At 38.9% G+C, this 20,890-nt stretch overlaps 1 protein-coding gene across 13 annotated transcripts in view; it reads right to left on the bottom strand.

The window, feature by feature from the left end:
• Positions 1-20,890, bottom strand: part of EYA1 (EYA transcriptional coactivator and phosphatase 1) — a 187,490-nt gene that overhangs the window by 67,822 nt on the left and 98,778 nt on the right. For all 13 annotated transcript variants that reach the window (XM_044928690.2, XM_044928691.2, XM_044928692.2 and 10 more), the window contains exons 10-11: positions 18,043-18,182; positions 16,532-16,615 (exon numbers count right to left, since the gene is read on the bottom strand). In XM_044928690.2, the coding sequence (XP_044784625.2) occupies positions 16,532-16,615; positions 18,043-18,182 (224 nt within the window). The remainder of the gene's footprint in view (positions 1-16,531; positions 16,616-18,042; positions 18,183-20,890) is intronic.

Raw genomic sequence — 20,890 nt, 5'->3', positions numbered from 1 at the left:
ACAGTTTGAAAGCATCAATTTTTAGGCATTCAGCATTCTTTATGGTCCAACTCTCACATCCTTACATGACTACTGGAAAAACCATAGCTTTGATTATACACACCTTTGTCAGCAAAGTAATGTCTCTGCTTTTTAATACGCTGTCTAGGTTTGTCATAGCTTTTCTTCCAACGAGCAAGCGTCTTTTAATTTCACAGCTGTAGTCACCATCTGCAGTGAATTTGAAGCCCACGAAAATAAAATCTGTCCCTGTTTCCATTGTTTCCCCATCTATATGCCATGAAGTGATGAGACCGGATGCCATGATCTTCATTTTTTGAATGCTGAGTTTTAAGCCAGCTTTTTCACTCTCCTATTTCAACCTTCATCAAGAGGCTCTTTAGTTCCTCTTCAGTTTCAAAAAGGAAAGGAATTCTGACACATGCATAAGGCAAGAATAAACCTTGAAGACATTATGCTAAGTGAAGTAAGCCACTTACAAAAAGACTAATACTGTGTGATTTTACTCATATGAGGTATTCAGGAGAGTCAAAATCAGATAACCATACTAAGTGCAGTAAGGGAGACAAAGACAAATGTATGATATTGCTTACATGTAGAACCTAAAAAAATGAAACAAATCAACTTATTTACAACACAGAAATAAACAGACTCACACACATAGAAAACAAACTTACAGTTACCAAAGGGGAGGGGGAGGATAAAATTAGGAGTATGGGATTAACAGATACATACCATTATATATAAAATAAATACTAAGGATTTACTGTTTAGCACAGGGAATTACATTCAGTATCTTATAATAATCTACAATAGAAAAGAATATGAAAAAATCTATGTACACACACATATGACTGTACATCTGAAGCTAACACAATATTGTAAATCAACTGTAGATCAATAAAAATAAAGAGTAATAAAAATTATAGAGACATAAAGCAAAATGGTGGTTGCCAGGTGCTGGAGGGAGGGGAAAATGGGGAGTTATTCATATAGACTTTCAGTTTTACAAGATCCAAAGAATTCTGGAGATTGGTTGTATAATAATGTGGATGTATTTAATACTACTGAACTGTATGCTTATGAACTGTTAAGAAGGTAGTTTATCTTAGGTGTTTATTTTACTACAATTTAGAATCAAAATAGAATTGGAGAACTGTAACTGTTGATTAAACATTTAATATTAAGAAATTACTAATTTTGCTAGATGGCTAAAGTCCTGAGTACTAGCTACCATTTGTATTCTAAAGATTCTTTTAATGGAGTCTTAAATACACATTGAAATACATACAAACTAAATACTACAATTATTTGAAAAATAATTCTCCAACAGAGCCAGGCAGGGAGGGATGTGGTAAGGACACAGATGCAACAAGATTAACTAGGATTTGGTAATTGTTAAAGTTGGCAGAGGTTACAGTGGGTTTCATTATATCAATACCATTTCATCTACTTTTGTAGATATTTAGAATTGTCTATACTAAATTTTTTAAAAAAATAGGCAAAAATATTCACTGAGACAAGATTGGTTGTCTTCTGGTGGTAAAACTATAGATTAAAAAAAATTTTTGAAAATGTAAAGCACATTCAAACCATACTTTTAAAATGAAAAGGTTTTTTTTTTTTTTTAAGTCAAAGTTCCAAAAGCCTTGCCAAGTTCCTCAGCATATCCTCCTTTATTGAAAAGAAGATGCTTGGACATGCTTGTTCATCTGTACTCAGAGAGATTTGGAATATACACAGGACATGTGTCTGACACTGCTTTGTATTAACACTACTAATTTTTATCAAAGGGAATGGCCTTTTCCAGGAAGCCAGAGAAACTTCTATTTAATACATTTATAATTGAAGCCATAGGAGCAGCGTGGTCACACTGCAACACTGATCAGCTGCAAAGGAGAATTCTCAGTGTAATTTAAGACTAGCAGTAACCCTAGAAGCATCTCATTTAGGACTCTGGCATTTAGTTTTTGGTTGTGTAGCTCCTGATCCTTTTTTTCTGGCTCATGATACTAGTGTTATCATTTAAAATCCTATTATTGGCCTTTTCTTACTAGTTAAGTGATTGTAGTTACCAGAGAACACTGTCATGAGTAATACAGAATACTTGTTTCCTTCCTAAGATTGTTACTCCTTTGGATATATCCTATTGTTATATCCTTTGGATATTCTGTGGTTTCCCTCTTTGCAGGTTTAGTGGTGTTGGTTTAGATCAGCCCATGAAGGACTGCTACTGAAGGTTCATTCTCATTTCCTACTGACTATCTGCTTTATTAATCTAAAAGCTCCCTGAAGCCAGGAATTCTGGCTAAGCAACTATTACACTACTATGTTGTATTCAAGAGATTATTAAGGACAGACTGTACTTTTTGAACTTTTTATTTTGTACTGGGGTATAGCCGACTAACAACGCTGTGGTAGTTTCAGGTGAACAGTGAAGGGACTCAGCCATACATGGACATGTATCCATTCTCCCCCAAACCCCCATCTCGTCCCGGCTGCCACATAACACTGAGCAGAGTTCCCTGTGCTATACAGCAGGTCCTTGTTGGTTATCCATTTAAATACAGCAGTGTGTACCTGTCCATCCTAAACTCCCTAACTATCCGTTCCCCCTGGCAATTGTAAGTTTGTTTTCTAAGAAGGAGCGATATTTTAAATGACTCATTGGTATCAAGCCAGGAGACAAATGGTGACTCAGACGGAAGATGGGAGCATGGCCAAGTGCATATCTTGGGTACTAGAGCCCATATAATATGAATGGTTTTGAATGTGCAACTAGGGAATGGTGACATTTGGTGGTACAATTTTCTGAAATACTTAATGGACGTTTTCAGTGATCATTACCCACAACAAAACTACTATAGGCCAGAAGGTTAAGGTACTGGGTATCATCTACTACTTCTGTTTTGATAACTTCTTCGGATGGGCTCTTAAATTTTGGTTAGTCCTAACATGGAGACCACATGGCATTAACATGGAATCCAGACCTGGGGGGAAGAGCAGGAGAGGGTACTTTCTGACATGACTTTTGTTTTATTTTGGTGATCAAGCTGAAGTTCAATGCTGCTCAGATTATTCTGTTGGCCATTTATGTTGAGAAATATCATAGCTATATCTGCATTGCTAATTCCAGTATTTGAACATATTTGATCTTACCTATCTGTGAAATTGCTTTGAAGGGTGGTATGCACTCATATGCACTCATAATTCTCATTTCATGGCTTTAATGGCAATTTAATCTATTTTTAATGGCAAAGATGACTGCCCCCTGTACCTACCCACCCTCCCTGCCACCCCTCTCCCCGAACTGAGACTGATTCAAAAATGCTTTTCTTAATTCATTTTCACTTACTTTCTTAAAATTCTGTTTTAGGCTCAGAGTATTCATGGTCCTTTGAGCCTCAAAATAGTTTAAGGAACACTTATTTATCTTTTCTTGGGTTTTTAGTACAGGATTCAGAATGTTTTTGAGTATAAAGATAAAATACTTTGTCCTTCCTCTAGAAAACTTAAAGCTAACCATTCATCTAGCCATAAAAATATAGCTTCCTTTTATGTAACTATTTTGAAAGCTATATCCCAAGGTTTTTAGTTTTGGTTTAATGCTCCAATTTCTCACTTCCACTGTATAATCATAAGGGATTTGATTTAGGTCATACCTGAATGGTATAGTGGTTTTTCCCTACTTTCTTCAATTTAAATCTGAATTTGGCAATTCTGAGCCACAGTCAGCTCCCAGTCTTGTTTTTGCTGACTGTATAGAGCTTCTCTATTTTTGGTTGCAAAGAATAGAATCAATCTGGTTTTGGTGTTGACCATCTGGTGATGTCCATGTGTAGAGTGTTCTCTTATGTTGTTGGAAGAGGCTGTTTGCTATGACCAGTGAGTGCATTTTCTTGGCAAAACTCTATTAGCCTTTGCCCTACTTCATTTTGTACTCCAAGGCCAAATTTACCTGTTACTCCAGATATTTCTTGACTACCTACTTTTGTATTCCAGTCCCCTATAATGAAAAGGACATCTTTTTTGGGTGTTAATTCTAGAAGGTCTTGTCTGAAGAATCAATGCTTTTGAACTGTGGTGTTGGAGGAGACTCTCGAAGAGTCCCTTGGACTGCAAGGAGATCCAACCAGCCCATCCTAAAGGAAATCAGTCCTGAATATTCATTGGAAGGACTCATGCTAAAGCTGAAACTCCAATACTTTGGTCATCTGATGTGAAGAACTGACTCATTTGAAAAGACCCTGATGCTGGGAAAGAATGAAGGCAGGAGGAGAAGGGGACGACGGAGGATGAGATGGTTGATGGCATCACCGACTCAATGGACATCAGTATGGGTAAGCTCCGGGAGTTGGTGATGGACAGGAAGGCCTAGTGTGCTGCAGTCCATGGGGTCGCAGAGTCAGACACGACTGAGTGACTGAACTGAAGTCACCTAAGTTTTACCGCAAAAACAATTAAAAATGGCACCAAATGTTAATAAGAGTTTCTCTTTATTGCTTATATATACCATATATAATTATGTCATTCTGAATATATATTATTGTGTGCTCAGTCACTTAGTTGTTCTGATTCTTTGTGACCCCATGGACTGTAGCCCACCAGGCTCCTCTGTCCATGGGATTTTCAGGCAAAAACACTGGAGTGGGTTGCCATTTCCTCCACCAGAGACCTTCCTGACTCAGGGATCGAACCTGTGTCTCTGAATTGGCTGGCAGATTTCTTACCGCTTGAGCTACTGTTAGGGGAAGCACACTGATTGAAACTGCCCGCCCTGGCCAGCCACCATAATAACCATTTGTATCAGTTGTTTTAGGACAGGAGGTCCTATTAAGGAACACGGAACTAATAAGCCTCCACCAAACTGAAGAATTTGGGAAAGGTCAAAATGAGACACCACACATCTGACCATCTCCCAGAATCCTTCTCTCTGGCATTCATCTTGGCTGAACAAGGCACCACCAGGAAGGACGCTTGAGTCAGAATGATTGGCTAAAGACAACTCGGAACCTAATCCCATCACCATAAAACCTGAGACTGCAAGCCATTGTCCTGGGTTCCCTTACCCTACTGCTCTCCACCCAGGTGCCCTTTCCCAATAAAATCTCTTGCTTTGTCAGCACATGTGTCTCCTCAGACAATTCATTTCCAAGTGTTAGACAAGAGCCCAGTTTCAGGCCCTGGAAGGGGTCCCCCTTCCTGCAACACTACCACTAGACTAGATATCTGGGCAATGTATTAAAAGAAATAACTGTTCGTATTGTTAATATAAACTCCAGTTCCTATATCCACACCTTGGCACATTTTGCCCTTTCATTCTTTTTCTTTAACCATATTTTTCTAAACTTAAAAGCAAAAAAAAAAAAAAAAAAAAACCACAGTGAAGTAAATCAGGCAAAAGTATAGGCAATATACACTTATCCAATTTAAATTCTTTAAGTTGAGACTTGTAAGAAATATTTTAATACCTAAGTTGTTGTTCTACTTTTAAGCATTCCAAGCTAGGAATTGGGTTCTACAAAGCACCAATGATGCCAGGGGTTTATTTCACTGAAAGCCAAAAAATTAGTTTTGCTTTCTAATTTTTACCTATTACTATTTCCAATTTCCAAGTACATTTTAAATACATGATAAATTTCTTTTGCATCTCTCCTATTGAATAGGTACCCCATGACATCTATGTGATCAGATCTATACAGACTCCTGGCAATTGCTATTCTATTTTGGATCAAAAAGTAGAATCTGTCATGTTTTTACAATGCTATTTAAAGAATTTATCTTAGGCTAAAAGACGGTTCAACTATTTCAGAAAGTCTGACTAGTACCTTGGGATATGGTACTTATATTTTAAATCTGTAGACTAAAAGTAAGGTTCCTAAAAATTCTATTTGCCCTGACCCTGTGTGGGCAGTTAAGCCTCCAGTGGTGAATAATTACCAGGACCGATGTGGCCCAGTGAGGTGTGATGGGAAGGTTGTGAGCAGGTTTATGAGGATTTGCTGGTCAATGTGAAAATCTTGTAAAGTCTACTCAAAGCAACAACAATATTGGCCAGTCTCAATCCAAGAAAAGGAAAAAAAAAAGCCACTCTGGACCCGTTAAGCAACTCCTTATTTTGAACGCTAGTATTACAGCCAGGGAACAGGGCCCGCATGCCATTGAAAATACATTCTCTTCATTCAGGATCCTTTGTTTTGGAGAAAAAGAAGCTGAAAAACAGGAATAGGCAGGCACTTTGAGTCCAGGGGTAGCTTATTTTCAAGGCCCCATGCTGGTTGCTCACAAGGGAAGGATTAAAGATAAGATGAGAAAATTAACTCCCTTACTGGAAAGAAGAAAAAAAAAAAATGCTAAAATGTTATTTCTTTAAAAAATACTTCTAAAAGTGTTATGATCTGTACAGACTATGAGACCCAAAGATTCCATTTTTTTCTCTAATCTGTCTCAAATTATCAATACCATCAAAGGAATATTAACTTTCGCAATTTTATACAGCCCTCTCATGTCAAGTTTTAGGAGCTGGGTGTAGTTCTGATGCCAATTAAGAAATAATCTGGATTACCAGGAGAGAAAGTACACACATTAGAAATAAATCATAGCTGAATTATTGGATGAATGACTTAAAAAAAGAAAAAAAAAAAAAAAACAACAAACAAAAACAAAAACCACAACTTACGGTGGGGCTAATCAGGTTATTTTTATTGATTAGATATGTGACACTGAACTGCTCTAATTTTCTCCTTATTTAAGAGACTCTTACAACACCATGAAAATAATACCCAAGTAGAGAATAAGAGTAAGAACTTCACCATTCCAAAGATTAACTGTGATTGTGGAAAAAACCCAATGAATCCCAAACATGAGAGAGCTGCCAAGATGTGGTACAAAGAGGGAAGAATGAGAATAAAGCCAGGACAGATCTGGCCAAGTCAGGGCCCACGCAGTGCTGGCAAAAAGCCTACACAGCTAAATCCAATCAAAAGACCTATCTAGATTTCATTTGTAACCTCTCCTATCTCTCTCTCTCCTTCCTAGTGTTACAGCCATTCTCTCAGACCTTGATTATTTCCTACCAGGAGGACTGCAATAATCTTCTCTGCTATCAGATCAATCTTCTAAATTGTACATGTCCATCATGGCTCAGACGGTAAAGCGTCTGTCTGCAATGCAGGAGACCCAGGTTCGATCCCTGGGTTGGGAAGATCCCCTGGAGAAGGAAATGGCGGTCCACTCCAGTATTCTTGCCTGGAAAGTCCCATGGATGGCAGAACCTGGTAGGCTACAGTCCTTGGGGTTGCTAGGAGTCGGACACGACTGAGCGACTTCAATTTCAGTTTTCAGTTTTCACTTTTATGCACTGGAGAAGGAAATGGCAGCCCACTCCAGTATTATTGCATGGAAAATCCCATGGACCTGGAGCCTGGTAGGCTACCGTCCATGTGGTCGACAAGAGTTGGACGCAGCTGAGCAACTTCACTTCACTTCTTCACTTCATCATGTCACTCTACTGTTTAAATACTCTTCATGGCATCCGCATGCCTACAGCACAAAACCTAAATGTTTAAAAGTTTCTGTTTCCAAGTTTTTTCTAAATATGTAGGCATGAGGGATTTTATCAGCCAAACACGTTGTTGGCCACAAGATCATGGACACATTCTTAAGCATCAGTTTTAATGTCTTAACCTTGAAGGGGCAGATGCAGAGAAGTGAGATTACTTTTCCAAACTTTTTACTGGGTGCATCCCCTTTTTGCAGGCAATGAGCCCATTAGAAGGTAGATGAAATTCCTGATGTTGTCAGTTAACAGATGAGCTTCTTTGGGGCAATCATTTAATTTTCTGAGACACAGCTTCTTCATTAGAAAAAAAGAAGGAACCAACTGGATGTTTAATAACTGTGAGATGGCAGTGTAGGTTGTAAAAGTTGAACAAAGGGACAGTGTTTTTATTACCATTTCAGAACATTTTCTGCTCCTCATCTTCTGCAAATACAATCCTCTATATATCCTTAATAGATATCCAGCCACTTTGTCGCTCATTTCCCTAAACGGTTATGCTCAGCTACCACCTCTTCCTGTCTGTTACCTGGAACAATAAAGTATTCACTATTTCCCACTCCCTCTTCTGAACTCCTCAAGGTAAGCAATAGCAGCTCGTATTTAGAAAGTGCCTACGAATATTTTTCTAGGTGCTTTATACTGTTTTCCCAAAAGCCCTGTGATTGCTCCCATTTTACAGATGGGAAGATTAAGACAGAACAAGTGAGACTGGATTATCTTCAATGGGCTATTCCAAAGGCCTTAAAGCGAGAGAGGTCCAAAGCTGGTGATGGCAGACCAGTGTGGTGGTTGGAAAACTGATGATTCATGTTTGTCCGCTGCATTTCCTTTTACATGTATGGGCATGAAAAATAGAGCTTTATTCAAAAGGTAGCAGGAACATACATTTCAGTATGTTACTGCCAGTAAGGAGGAAGAGGCTGACAGTTAAAGGGAAAGAGAACCACTGTCAGAAGAAGGGCAAAGGAAAGGGATGAAGGAGGCTCTTTTTGCTGGAAATCCCCTTAAGAGCTAAAAATACTGTGTTAGTTCATTTTGAGAGTTTAGATTCCAGGTCATTTCACAGTATTCCGAAATTATATTGACAACTCTAATTTATTTCATCATTTTTATCTAACATGGCACTGATACACAAAGTAGAGAGTAAAATCAGGGAGCGATCCTTTGGAACTAAGTGGCCACGTGGCACATCTGGCACACAGCCCTAGGGCACTGCTGTGCTGGGATGGCCAGAGCCACCACAAGGGTTTGAAACTGTGCTCTGGGTTTTACTCATTTGTCAAATATTTCTCAGCTGAGAACTGTGGCTGTCACTGCCACCCATCCACCGAAACCCACTTTCTGTGTTTTCCTGGCCACACAACTAGGTTACATCTTCTGGTCTCCCTTGCACTAGGCCAAGGAAGCAGAGGTGTGTGCCCTTCCTTCCAAGGCTGGTCCTTAAAGTGTGCCACTCACGCTCCCCCTGCTTTTTCCCTCTGTGGGCTAGAAAGCTGATGACGAGGTCCCAGAAGCCTCAGAAGCTATCCAATGAGATGGCACAATCATACCTGCACTGCCAAAGGCTGCCTAGACCATACAACCTAGATAATCCACTCAAGCCCAATCAATAGGACAGAGATGTTTCTGCTGTGTTTGAGCATGAGATTTGGGGCCTATTTGTCACTGCCAATTTGCTACCCTGACAAATTCATGTGCTGGCTTGTGCTTCACTGGGGCCCCAGATGCAGGCACACGATGCCTGCACTGACTTCACTGTCTAGTCAGCCACACTGTGACCGTCATTGACTTTGCCCTGGTGTCCTGAAGGCAGGAGTAAAATTAATCAACACAAAATTCAGAACATGATCTAGAACAAGGGCAGTCAAACATTTTCTCTAAAAGGACAGACAAAAAATACTTCAGACTTTGCTGGCCATACACAGTCTCTGAGAAGATTCTTTTATTTTAAAATAAACAAATATATATAAACTCTTTATAGGGCTTCCCTGGTGGCTCATACAGTAAAGAATCTGCCTGCAATGCAAGAGACTCAGGTTTGATCCCTGGGTCAGGAAGATCCCCCAGAGACAGGAATGGCAACCCACTCCACTATTCTTGCCTGGAGAATTCCATGGACAGAGGAGCCTGGCGGGCTATAGTCCATGAGGTTGCAAAGAGTCGGACATGACCAAGCAACTAACACTAACTAACTAATAAGCCTTCAAAAATTCAAGCAGCATTCTCAGCTTGGAAGCACTACAAAAACAGGTAATGAATCAGATTTGGCTTTGAGATACGATTTGTCAATCCCTGGTCTAAATTTTTAAAATCCAAAGGAAGGCACACATTTCATAATACGGAAAAACTGCATGAAATTCAAACTTGAGAACTATTAATATAACATTTGGTGACATGTATTCATTTACATATTGTCTGTGGCTCACTACCGGGGCAGAGCTGAGCAGTCATGACAGCATATGGCCCAAGACATTTTTATTATCTTACCCTTTACCAGAAAAGTTTGTCAACCTCTGGTCTGGAGGTTCCAAAAGACAGATCATTCTGTTTAAGTGTAACTAAACCCTCTGTAGTCCGAGGAGGACACTAGATGTCTAGCTGCTTTGATACTATGCTGAGAATCCAGCATCTACAGCCATCATGGAAGGTGGTCATCCCTCATTAGAGTCTGGAGTTTACTGTCATGCCCTGAAACAGACACAGTACTCTAAAAAGCAGCAGTCTTTACTGGCTACCTGGAATGTTCTGATGAAATGGGATAAACTGCCATCAAGTTTTTCTTCCCTCAATGTGCTGAATGATCACAGTAATACACTCACTAGGGAGGTTTAGTTGATCTAAACTTATTGTGACAACTGGGACCATCCTATAAGGCTGGCACATTACAAAACAAAAGCTTAGACAGCAGATACAAGATCAATCAGTGATATATGCTGTATTTATTATTAGGTTATTGCTATTAGTAAGACATAGTGCTGGACCCTTCAAATTCATGACACAACTTAAATCTTTTTTTTAATACCTTCTAGCTTTACTATCATTGATGCAAGTGAATTTTTAAAGCGATTACAAGCAGTCAGATTTATGAATATGGAAACCAGGCTCAGCATGGATAAATAGTTTGGCCAAGGTCAGTGAACTGAAAATCAGAGCTTGAATCTGAGTACAGCTCTATTTGAATTCAAATCTGATGCTCCTTCTATTACATCATAAGGCCTATCACATAGGCCTTATGATGTAATAAGGCCTATGTGATAAATTTTTGTATGTAAATTTTTCCTACTTCAAAAATTTAAAGACAGTATCATATATTACCTACTGGCCACTATGTCCGATTCAAGGGGTTTTTGTTGCTTTTTTTTTTCTTTTTTGACAGTCAAGGTTCAGCTACACTAAAATGCAGCTAATATGTATCTTATGCCACACATGGTACTGTTTTTCACATTTGATCTCTAACCTCTTTTGAATTTCAGTTTCCTCATCTGTAAATGGGTTTGGCAACAGCAGTTTCAGAGCACTAGAGTTGAGCTAAATGAGCCCTGGGCACAGGGGAGATTCTTAATAAGTAGGGCCTACAATTGATGCTTTCAAGCTGTGGTGATGGAGAAGACTCTTGAGAGTCCCTTGGACAGCAAGGAGAGCAAACCAGTCAATCCTAAAGGAAATCAGTCTTGAATATTCATTGTAAGGACTGGTGCTGAAGCTGAGCCACCTGACGCGAAGAGCTGACTCACTGGAAAAGACCCTGATGCTGGGAAAGATTGACGGCAGGAAGAGAAGGGGACGACAGAGGATGAGATGGTTGGATGGCATCACTGGCTCGATGGACATTAGTTTGAGCAAATTCTGGGAGATGGTGAAGGACGTGGAAGCCTGACATGCTACAGTCCATGGAGTCACAGAGAGTCAAAAAGGACATACCAGAACAACAACAACAATTAAAATGCTGAGCTTCATGCTGTCTTAAGTGTTCACATTTAGGTTTTTGTGTAAAATGAGGAGCGAGGCTCAAGATTCTGAAGACCTATTCTAGCCCAAATCTGTATGAGACACAGACGTTAAAGCAAAAATAAAAAGTATTAAAACAATCAAGATACTGGGTATCTTGAGAAGTCCTCCCCCAAGAAGGGACTCATGCCTTGGACATCAGCACAATGCTTATTTTAAATATAAATCTGGGGTCTGTGTTTGATGTCAACAACTATATTATTACCTTGTCTACTTTAAAGAGACCATTCAATGAAAAAAAGCAAGACTCATTTTCTTCAGTAAAATTGGGGAATTCGGATTTGGTTTGAAAGCAACTTTAAAAGATGCTAGGACAGATATTAGGAACAACAACCTAATTTACATTAACATCCATAGACTTCATTTTCCTTTTAATATGCTGTTTCTTTTCTCTTCCCTAAAACTTGAACTGTACGTAGTACTTTCTTTTTGTTCCCATCACCTTTGTTATAAAACAGCACTTCCTTATAACACCCAGCAGGCCTGCTTCCCACAGCTAGGATTACATGGAAGGTGAGACATTCTCAAACTTTTTTTGGTACATATTGCTGTAACATGCCCTAATTTTGCATTATATCAACCAGATCCTGTATCCCTTTACTGAATGGCCTACTCATGGAGTAGCCTAAGCTACTGTGACTAAGCTACTTCTCAAGTATCTGGTTCCCATAGAGACCGAACAGCAATCACATTGTCAGGCATTCACTGCTTTATATGCTTGCAGAGTAAGGCCCAACCACATACCCCCTTGACAAAGCCCAGTAATATCCCTGAACCTGTGCTCTAAGAGAGGTGGCTCGCCGCTGAACTGTCCTGAGACTTCTCTCCTGCATCCCGGGTAGAAAAGAGGGATCCAAGTAATGATCAAAAGCATCAATTCTTTGGCGCTCAGCTTTCTTTATAGTCCAACTCTCACATCCATATATGACTACTAGAAAAACCATAGCTTTGACTAGATGGACCTTTGTTGGCAAAGTAATATCTCTGCTTTTTAATATGCTATCTAGGTTGGTCATAGCTTTTCTTGCAAGGAGCAAGAGTCTTAATTTCAAGGCTACAGTCACCATATGCAGTGATTTTTGGAGCCCCCAAAAATGTGGTGGTGGAGAAGACTCTTGAGAGTCCCTTGGACTGCAAAGAGATCCAACCAGTCCATCCTAAAGGAAATCAGTCCTGAATATTCATTGGAAGGACTGACGCTGAAGCTGAAACACCAATACTTTGTCCACCTGATGCGAAGAACTGACTCATTGGAAAAGACCCTGGTGCTGGGAAAGATTGAAGGCAGGAGGAGAAAGGGACGACAGAGGATGAGACGGTTGGATGGCATCACTGACTCAATGGATATGAGTCTGAGTAAGCTCCGGGAGTTGGTGATGGACAGGGAGGCCTGGCGTGCTGCAGCCCACGGGGTCGCAAAGAGTTGGTTATTATTACTCTTTGGAAGCGTCCTTGCTGAACCACACATTCTTATGACACAAGTATCAGATTTTGCAGCAATTCTGCCAGATTCTAAAGTTCTCCAATAAAGAGATCATACAGCAAGCTTTCTTCCATGATTTAGGCTACAAGTCAACATCCTCAGCAAGGAGTCCTCAAAAGTCAGGGAAGGGCCATGTCCCACCAATGAGAGGACAGGGTGACTGACAGTGCCAAGCTCAAAGAAGGTGTTTGGGAAGAAACTGAGCTAAATGTGTCTGAGGACCTTCTCATCCTGAGCTGTGCACTGTTAATTCTAAATCTGACATCTGCCCCGACCACTCTCCACCATCTCCTATGGTCCCCTTCCAAGTGTCACCTTGCCTGGTCTGAGCAGATGTCTCATGGGCATTTCAAACTTGAGCAACACTGAATTTTCCATTTTTCCTCCAAATTAGTTCTTCCCCATCTCAACAAATTTATGAAAATTCTTCCAGTTGCTCAGGACAAAACCCTGTGAATGATCTGATCTCCTATTGCCTATTGCCCACTATCAGAGTCCAGTTAAATCCTAATTCTTTATCTGCAATGGAACCCATAATCCAATAATTTCTCCATCTTCACTGCCAGTGCATCTGATCACCCTGAAATCTCCTCTCTGTTCCTCATCCTCTCTCTCCCTACCACTAATTCTCCACACACAGCCAAAGGAATCTAAAACACTATATCAGATCTCATATCTCCCCTTGAAGACTTCCAGTGATTTCTTACAATGTGTGAAATGAGATCAACTCTGTTGACTGTGGCTGGGAGGTGCTTCACACCTGCCCTCATCCCGGCACCTATCTCTCTTGACTCTACGTCTTTTTCACTAAGCTTGGCAACACTGTCCTCTCTGTCTCTCAAACATTAAACCCTTTCCTGCCTCTGTGCTTGCTATTTCCTCTGCTTATAACACTCTTTCTCCTGATGGGCACATTATCCACTGGACTCTTTAGGTCATTCTGACCTCAGGCTCAAGGGATCATATTCAGGTAGATGTTCCCCAACCCAACTTTCTGAAGTTACTCTCTCTTCAACACCCATCAACTCATAAAGGATAACCTTACATTTAAATATCTCAAATCATCTGTATTTGAAAGAATACATACATTTGGCTTTGGGAAATTATAGAAGATACAAATTTTTATCACATACCCTAGTATGAAAAAACTAAATACTATGGGTTGAAGTCTTAAAATAGTGATAGTTGACACCGGTAAAAATAAAATTCATGATATTTATAACATTTGGCTTAGATATCGTCAAGAATCCAAGTGAAAAATTCTAAGCTGCTGTTGGTTTCCCTGTTAGGTATGAATTCCATGCGAAAACCAGTAATTTATGGTCAGAGAATGACACAAGGCCAGGAGGTCAGGGGATATTCACCACCTCTAAGCAGGCCCCTTTCAATGGCTCAGAGCACACAGATCAAGACAACTCTCCTTAATCAATCTGGCCTCTAGTGACAAAGCTTTTAAAGACTTGAGACTTTCTGGATGGTTTTCAAATGGTGATTTCCTAAGTGTTTCCTTTTCAACACTTTTCTGTGAGTTCCAGGGGCCAGCTCTCTTCCTCCAGGAATTAGTTGTAGGGACATTAAAATGGTTCAGTAAAGATGATCTTCAAGACTCTTCCTACTTACTATACGTTGACATTTTAGGCTTTTAAAGGAGCAGTTTTTGTAGAAATAGGGATAGTAATAATATCAATCAAAGAAATAATAAAAATCATGCAACTAATATTTACAGAATCCTTAATATGTGCTAGCCACAAAGTAAAGACTTATTTTGAATGATTGACTCTATGACTTCTGCACAGCAAAGTAAACCATAAACAAAATAAAAAGACAGCCCTCAGAATGGGAGAAAATACTTGCAAATGAAGCAACTGAAAAAGAATTAATCTTCAAAATATACAAACATTTCATGCAACTAAATATCAAAACAACAAACAATCCAGTCAAAAAATGAGATCTAAATGAGAAAATCTAAATCTAAAAAATGAGAAGATCTTCTTCTCCAAAGAAGGCAAACAGATAGCCAAGAGGCACATGAAAAGATGGTCAACATCACTGATTATTAAAGAAATGCACATCAAAATTACAATGAGGTATCACCTCACATCGGTCAGAATGGTCATCATCAAAAATATCTACAAACTATAAATGCTGGAGAGGGTGTGGAGAGAAGGGAAAATCTCTTCCACTGCTGGAAATGTAAATTGATACAACCTCTATGGAGAACACTATGGAGGTTCCTTAGAAAACAAAAAATAGCCTTATTTTAAAAATAATCTGTATTTTTATTCATTATCTTCTTCTCATAGAAAATCTGTTTAACAATAAATTGGGGGATATTGTTTTACAGATATTTCTGACAGACATTCAAATGGTGGAATATTCTAGCTCTTACAAATGTGCATTTCTCTAGCCCTCCCCTTTTTTTCGTATTCGATATATATTTAGGGTTAAGGAAAGGAAGGCTGCACTGTGACGCTCAATGAGCATCTCTCCACTTTCACCTCCAGATGCCTACATATCAAGCACTAAATATGTATTTATTGAAATATGATTTATTGAAAGGATGAATTCCTGCAAAGTCTGTAATGAGAGCATGACCATTTTATGAGTTATCAATTTTAACAGTTAATGCTGAGAAACGTCTGGAGTCACCAACACATAAGAATTAGTTCCTAAGACTTCCAACCAATACCTCCAAGGATCTAAGACTTGTAATATGATTTCTTTAATGATAAAAAAATGAAAAATATCATATTCACAGGATAATTTCACTAAAGACACTTTTAAATAACATGATTTTTGCAGGAGAAAGAGCTATGGAACCAGCAAGGAAACAAAAAGAATTTCCAAGGTTTTGGGGAACCCAAATGCAGAACACTGAAATTAAAATTATATTCATGGAAGGTGATTTGTAAAATTATTCTGTACCTACACCACCAAGATAAGTTGTTGCAACAACTAAGAATTGGATATATTTGTCCTTTGTCATTCAGAGGCCAAATTTTTACAAACTATTCACATAAATTTAGCTGCACAGCAAAGGGACTAATAAAGACATTCATAATAAGTGTTTTGAAAATAAAATACTAACACTGCTAATCATGGAAGACAATATAAAGTGAACTATCTGCTCCCCTGAATATGTTGGAAATAATGAGAATAAAAACATGTGGCAAATAAAAAAACACAACACATCTTTCTATATCATCTATATATTCTATTTCACCCTAGAATAGCATCCAATCACCTTTATTCATTGGGGTCTGAAATAAGAATGTATTTAATTGCATAAAGTTTATCTTTATGAGATATTTATCTTCTTAAGAGCCTAAAAAGAACTCCTTCTGTTAATATATGGCTTTGTCTTATATATATATTTATTTCAATAAATCAAGCACTTTAAGCCACATTCCCATTTGGATAAAAAATTCAATTCTAGGCAGATTTAAAGAAATGAGCAAATGATGCCTCTTGGTACTCACCCTCCCATATCTGTTGGCATAGGACCCAGTGAGCAAGGAATGGAAAACGATGATTGTCTCGTCCAAGTCCCAGATGAACACCCTCTACAAAGGAAGCACCAAATCAGTGTGTCTTGCCCTTGGCTGAGAAACCTGCTATTCATAACTTCAACAAGGAAAGGTAGTCTTGAAATGGGAGACAAATGAAAAATCTGAATTTACTATTTTTTAAACACAAATGTTCCAAAGTGTATATACCAGCTTTTCTCAGATAAAACCTCAGATAAGATATGAGAATAAACATATCAGCAACACTGTCAAAAATACAGGGAAGAAATAAAACTATATGTTCTTTCTACTTCTGTAGTCACTTCTCAGTCTTAGTTCTAAAGACATGGAAAATAAGCTAAAATGAGTTTGTTTATAACTTCTAAGACAGAGGAGCAATTAATGAAAAATCATTCAGTTGATCTTTTCTTTGCCTCTGATCACTGTTCATTAAGAAGTGTTAAAATAACTAATCTTATGGCTTAGTCTTAATAAACTGAGTATCTAAAAATTGTATATAAAAACTAAAACTTTACATCATCTATTCACCTTGTATTACCTACTGGGATGTTATCAAATGGATGGCATATTGTTCCTGCCTGATTTTATTGAGATTTCAGAGTTAATAACTTAAGTAGACATAACCTGCATGCTCTTGGCACACTCTTGGGATTTTTAGGATTGAATTATTGAAGGAACTCATTTCAAAAAGATCTTTGAGATATCACCAAAGGCTTTCATATTCTGCTTTTTTCTTCCCAACCCCACTCACACCAGCACATATTCATACACGCAAGTTCTGCTGGAAATCTGTCATCTTTTCGGCCAAAACAATCATGTTTTCTATCATCAGTTTCACTTGGGCAATGAAAAGAAAGTTAATATCAGTGGATTCAACGTTTTGAAATCTATCATCCTGTAAAGTTTTATTTAATCTCTCCTGCTTTGAACTCCACCAAAGCATGTCTCAAAAGGTGATGACCACTTCTGTTTAGAACACTCTGGGTTTTCTTCCCCCCAATACACACAGTGTGCCTTTAATTTCCAAGTGAGTTTTATGAAGCATATTTAGTACAACACTTAATTTAACAGCAATGACACAGAGCAGTACAAGAGAATTTTGTCAAAGCAGAATGATATAATTTATGATGTTTCACTAAAGAAGAAAAATAAATGCTTTACCACATGAAGTAGAAGAGAAAACAGAAATAAACAGCTGCTTTACCTTTAATATGAAAAAAAGAAAAAAACTGGCTTATTTATGTTGATATGGAATGTAAAGCAGTAACAAAGGCATTCGGACACCTTACTCATAGGTATACAGAATCTGCATTTTTTTTTTTTTTAACTTTACAATATTGTATTGGTTTTGCCAGTGGGATGATTTGGGAGAAAGGCATTGAAACATGTATCATATCATATACAGAATCCACATTTAGCTTCTAAATCACTTGCTATTTACTTAGGCTTTGGCAACGACATACCTCAAGATCAGAATCCGGAGGAGGAGAAGGGTTATTGTTTCTTCGGCCCCGTCCACGTGACTTCCCATCTGAACCTCGACGCAATCGATCAGAATCTGAGTCTTTAATAGGTGTTGACGGGCTGTGGATTGTACCATACTCTGTGGAAATACAGGAAGGATTCTCATCTCTTGTTGTATCACCATGGTGTCAAGATTAACCCTGTTCTAATTCACAGGGAAGTCGGAAGAGTAAAGCACATTTCATTCTGCTCAAATTCTCCATTATCTTTTACTGGCATTGGTAAATAATTTAAGAGGAAGTTGATGCCAGCCTTGCTTAGAAAAAATGTGTGATTAGAAATTCTTAAAATTTAATGGAAGATGGGAGACAACAGGTTGTATGAAGTTGGAGAGACTTCCTTTGTGGTTCTCTGCGATGAAACAATGCTCCCCCATCTCCAGGTCCACCTGCTCTCTCATCCCACAAATGGCTCCTGGCCACACTAAGAGGTCCACACAACTGCCTTACAGGGGCTCTTCCAACAACAGAAAGCCTTCTGGTTCATGGAAAGAAATGAAAGAAAAAGCCCTGGGCCAGGGAAAACAGAATCAGATGGATTTTTCTTCGAAAATTTAAATTCTCCATTTTCTCCCTCATTTTATGTGAGATCAAGGGGGTGGGCAAGATGAGGAGAGCTGACGTATGAGCAACGCCACACTCTGCATGCTATTTGTCACAGACTCGTTCTGTGTCTTAGTCTCTTTGAACCAAATATCCCAAACCAGGCAGCACATTAAAGTCACTCATCCGGGAAACTCAGAGAAACCATGGAAACAATCGCACAGAAGCCACAAAATTAAAAACAACCCCCAGCATGCTCAGAGGAAGAGCTGGACAGTGGTTGTGGGGCTGGGAGGAGACTCTTACCCTGTTTCCAGAAAAAAGACATCTACTCTTACCCCAGGTACGTTCTTTTCATAGTCCATCCAGTTCACCCATCAGACATCTCTACCCACACTAACTCCAGATGTGCTGACTCCCCCCAAACCTCTTTGCCAGATCACTCTACTAGATATGGGTTGAAATCTCTCAATCTAATATGAGAAATATTATCTTCATAGAGACAATGACACTACATCTCACCAAACAGAAAACTGTAGAGAACAGCTAGAGACCTGGTAGCCATTGTTAACTGGTACTAAGTTACTGTACCAGTTCCTCTATCAACTGAACAACAGTACAACTGTACCATTGACTCCACCAGGACCTTCCATGAGTCAAACTGCACGGTCTCAGTATAACCTCCAAGTTGAAGTGCTCCTGCAAAGCCTTAAGAGTCAGGGTAGATAGGAATGGATTTTGACAGATTAAACTTCATTTCTAAATCACAAGAGACAGCTCGATGTCTCTTGTTTCACCTTAAAACCTAAGTGGTTTCTATCGCTTTTAGATGTAGCTTCTCCATGTCCTCTGGCACAGCAAACCAGATGGCAAACTTCCTCATATAAACTAGTCATGTGATTCTTGCACCCAGAAATCACCATGAGGACTTAACAAAGCTACTAGTTAATTACAGCCAGAAAATCCAAAACAACGCCAGTCAATGCTCAATTTATGTTAATCAAGATGCATTTCTGAGCTAACTCATCTGGTAGAACTGTTAGAATACAGTGCTGCCTAGTCAACGATAAGCATTCTCTAAAATCTATATTAGATTCTTTTCCTGCAGAGGTAGATGTTTGTGGCAAATTCTCAAGATGTTCCAAACCAAGCTTCTCTCTTCCATGTTTTATAGAGAATTAGGTACTATGCACAAATTTATTTTTTATGGAGTTCATTAGATACAAAGTTGTGTTTTGAAGAAAACATCTTGATCTCTTTTTTCTTTAAATATTGTTCAATCTACATCTCCATACAGAATCTGAATAGTCACTACCCTATACAGAACACACACCAATCTCTTAATAGTTTCAAAATGGCATATTTACTTTGTCTCTGGCATAGCTGACATCTAATTTGCCCTGGATGTCAAGCAATTGTTGTAAAGTCTATCTTGAATGGTGATGAGCTCCCTAGCTGTGGAAGTTCATCTCTGTGAAGAAGCTGAAGACATCAAGTAATGTGTCTTAGTTAGTTAGTTCAGCTGCTCAGTCGTGTCCGACTCTTTGCGACCCCATGAATCGCAGCACGCCAGGCCTCCCTGTCCATCACCAACTCCAGGAGTTCACTCAGACTCACGTCCATCGAGTCGGTGATGCCATCCAGCCATCTCATCCTCTGTCGTCCCCTTCTCCTCCTGCCCCCAATCCGTCCCAGCATCAGAGTCTTTTCCAATGAGTCAACTCTTCGCATGAGGTGGCCAAAGTACTGGAGTTTCAGCTTTAGCATCATTGCTTCCAAAGAAATCCCAGGGCTGATCTCCTTCAGAATGGACTGGTTGGATCTCCTTACCACGTGTTTTACACCTTGACTTCCAGAAAGAGATCATTTTGTCCAAAAAGTAATTTATCTTACCTAGGTTTTCTGAACCCAGATGTCCTCCAATTGACTGCCTGTTCCTTTACTTCTTGGTGTTTACTTCTTTATCCTTTTTTAAAAACTCAGTTAAATCTTTAAAAATACATGTTGTCTCAATTTGAAAATAGAAAAGCTAGAATGAAATCAATTACTTACTTCTGTAAACCTCCCTCCAAAGAAAACAAACTGAAAGATCAAAGTTTACAAAAACATTTTTACATCATGTTATGTAGTTTTTCCAGGTGAAGAAAATAAACCCTAAGAGATGGACAATCTGACACTTTAAAATATTAAAACACACACACATACCCCTCCTTATAGGTCTCAACTTATTAGAAAGAATATGAAA

Source organism: Bubalus bubalis, chromosome 15 (assembly GCF_019923935.1).
Source record: "Bubalus bubalis isolate 160015118507 breed Murrah chromosome 15, NDDB_SH_1, whole genome shotgun sequence".
In the NCBI taxonomy this organism is placed as follows: domain Eukaryota; kingdom Metazoa; phylum Chordata; class Mammalia; order Artiodactyla; family Bovidae; genus Bubalus; species Bubalus bubalis.
This window is presented reverse-complemented; position numbering and strand designations above follow the sequence as displayed.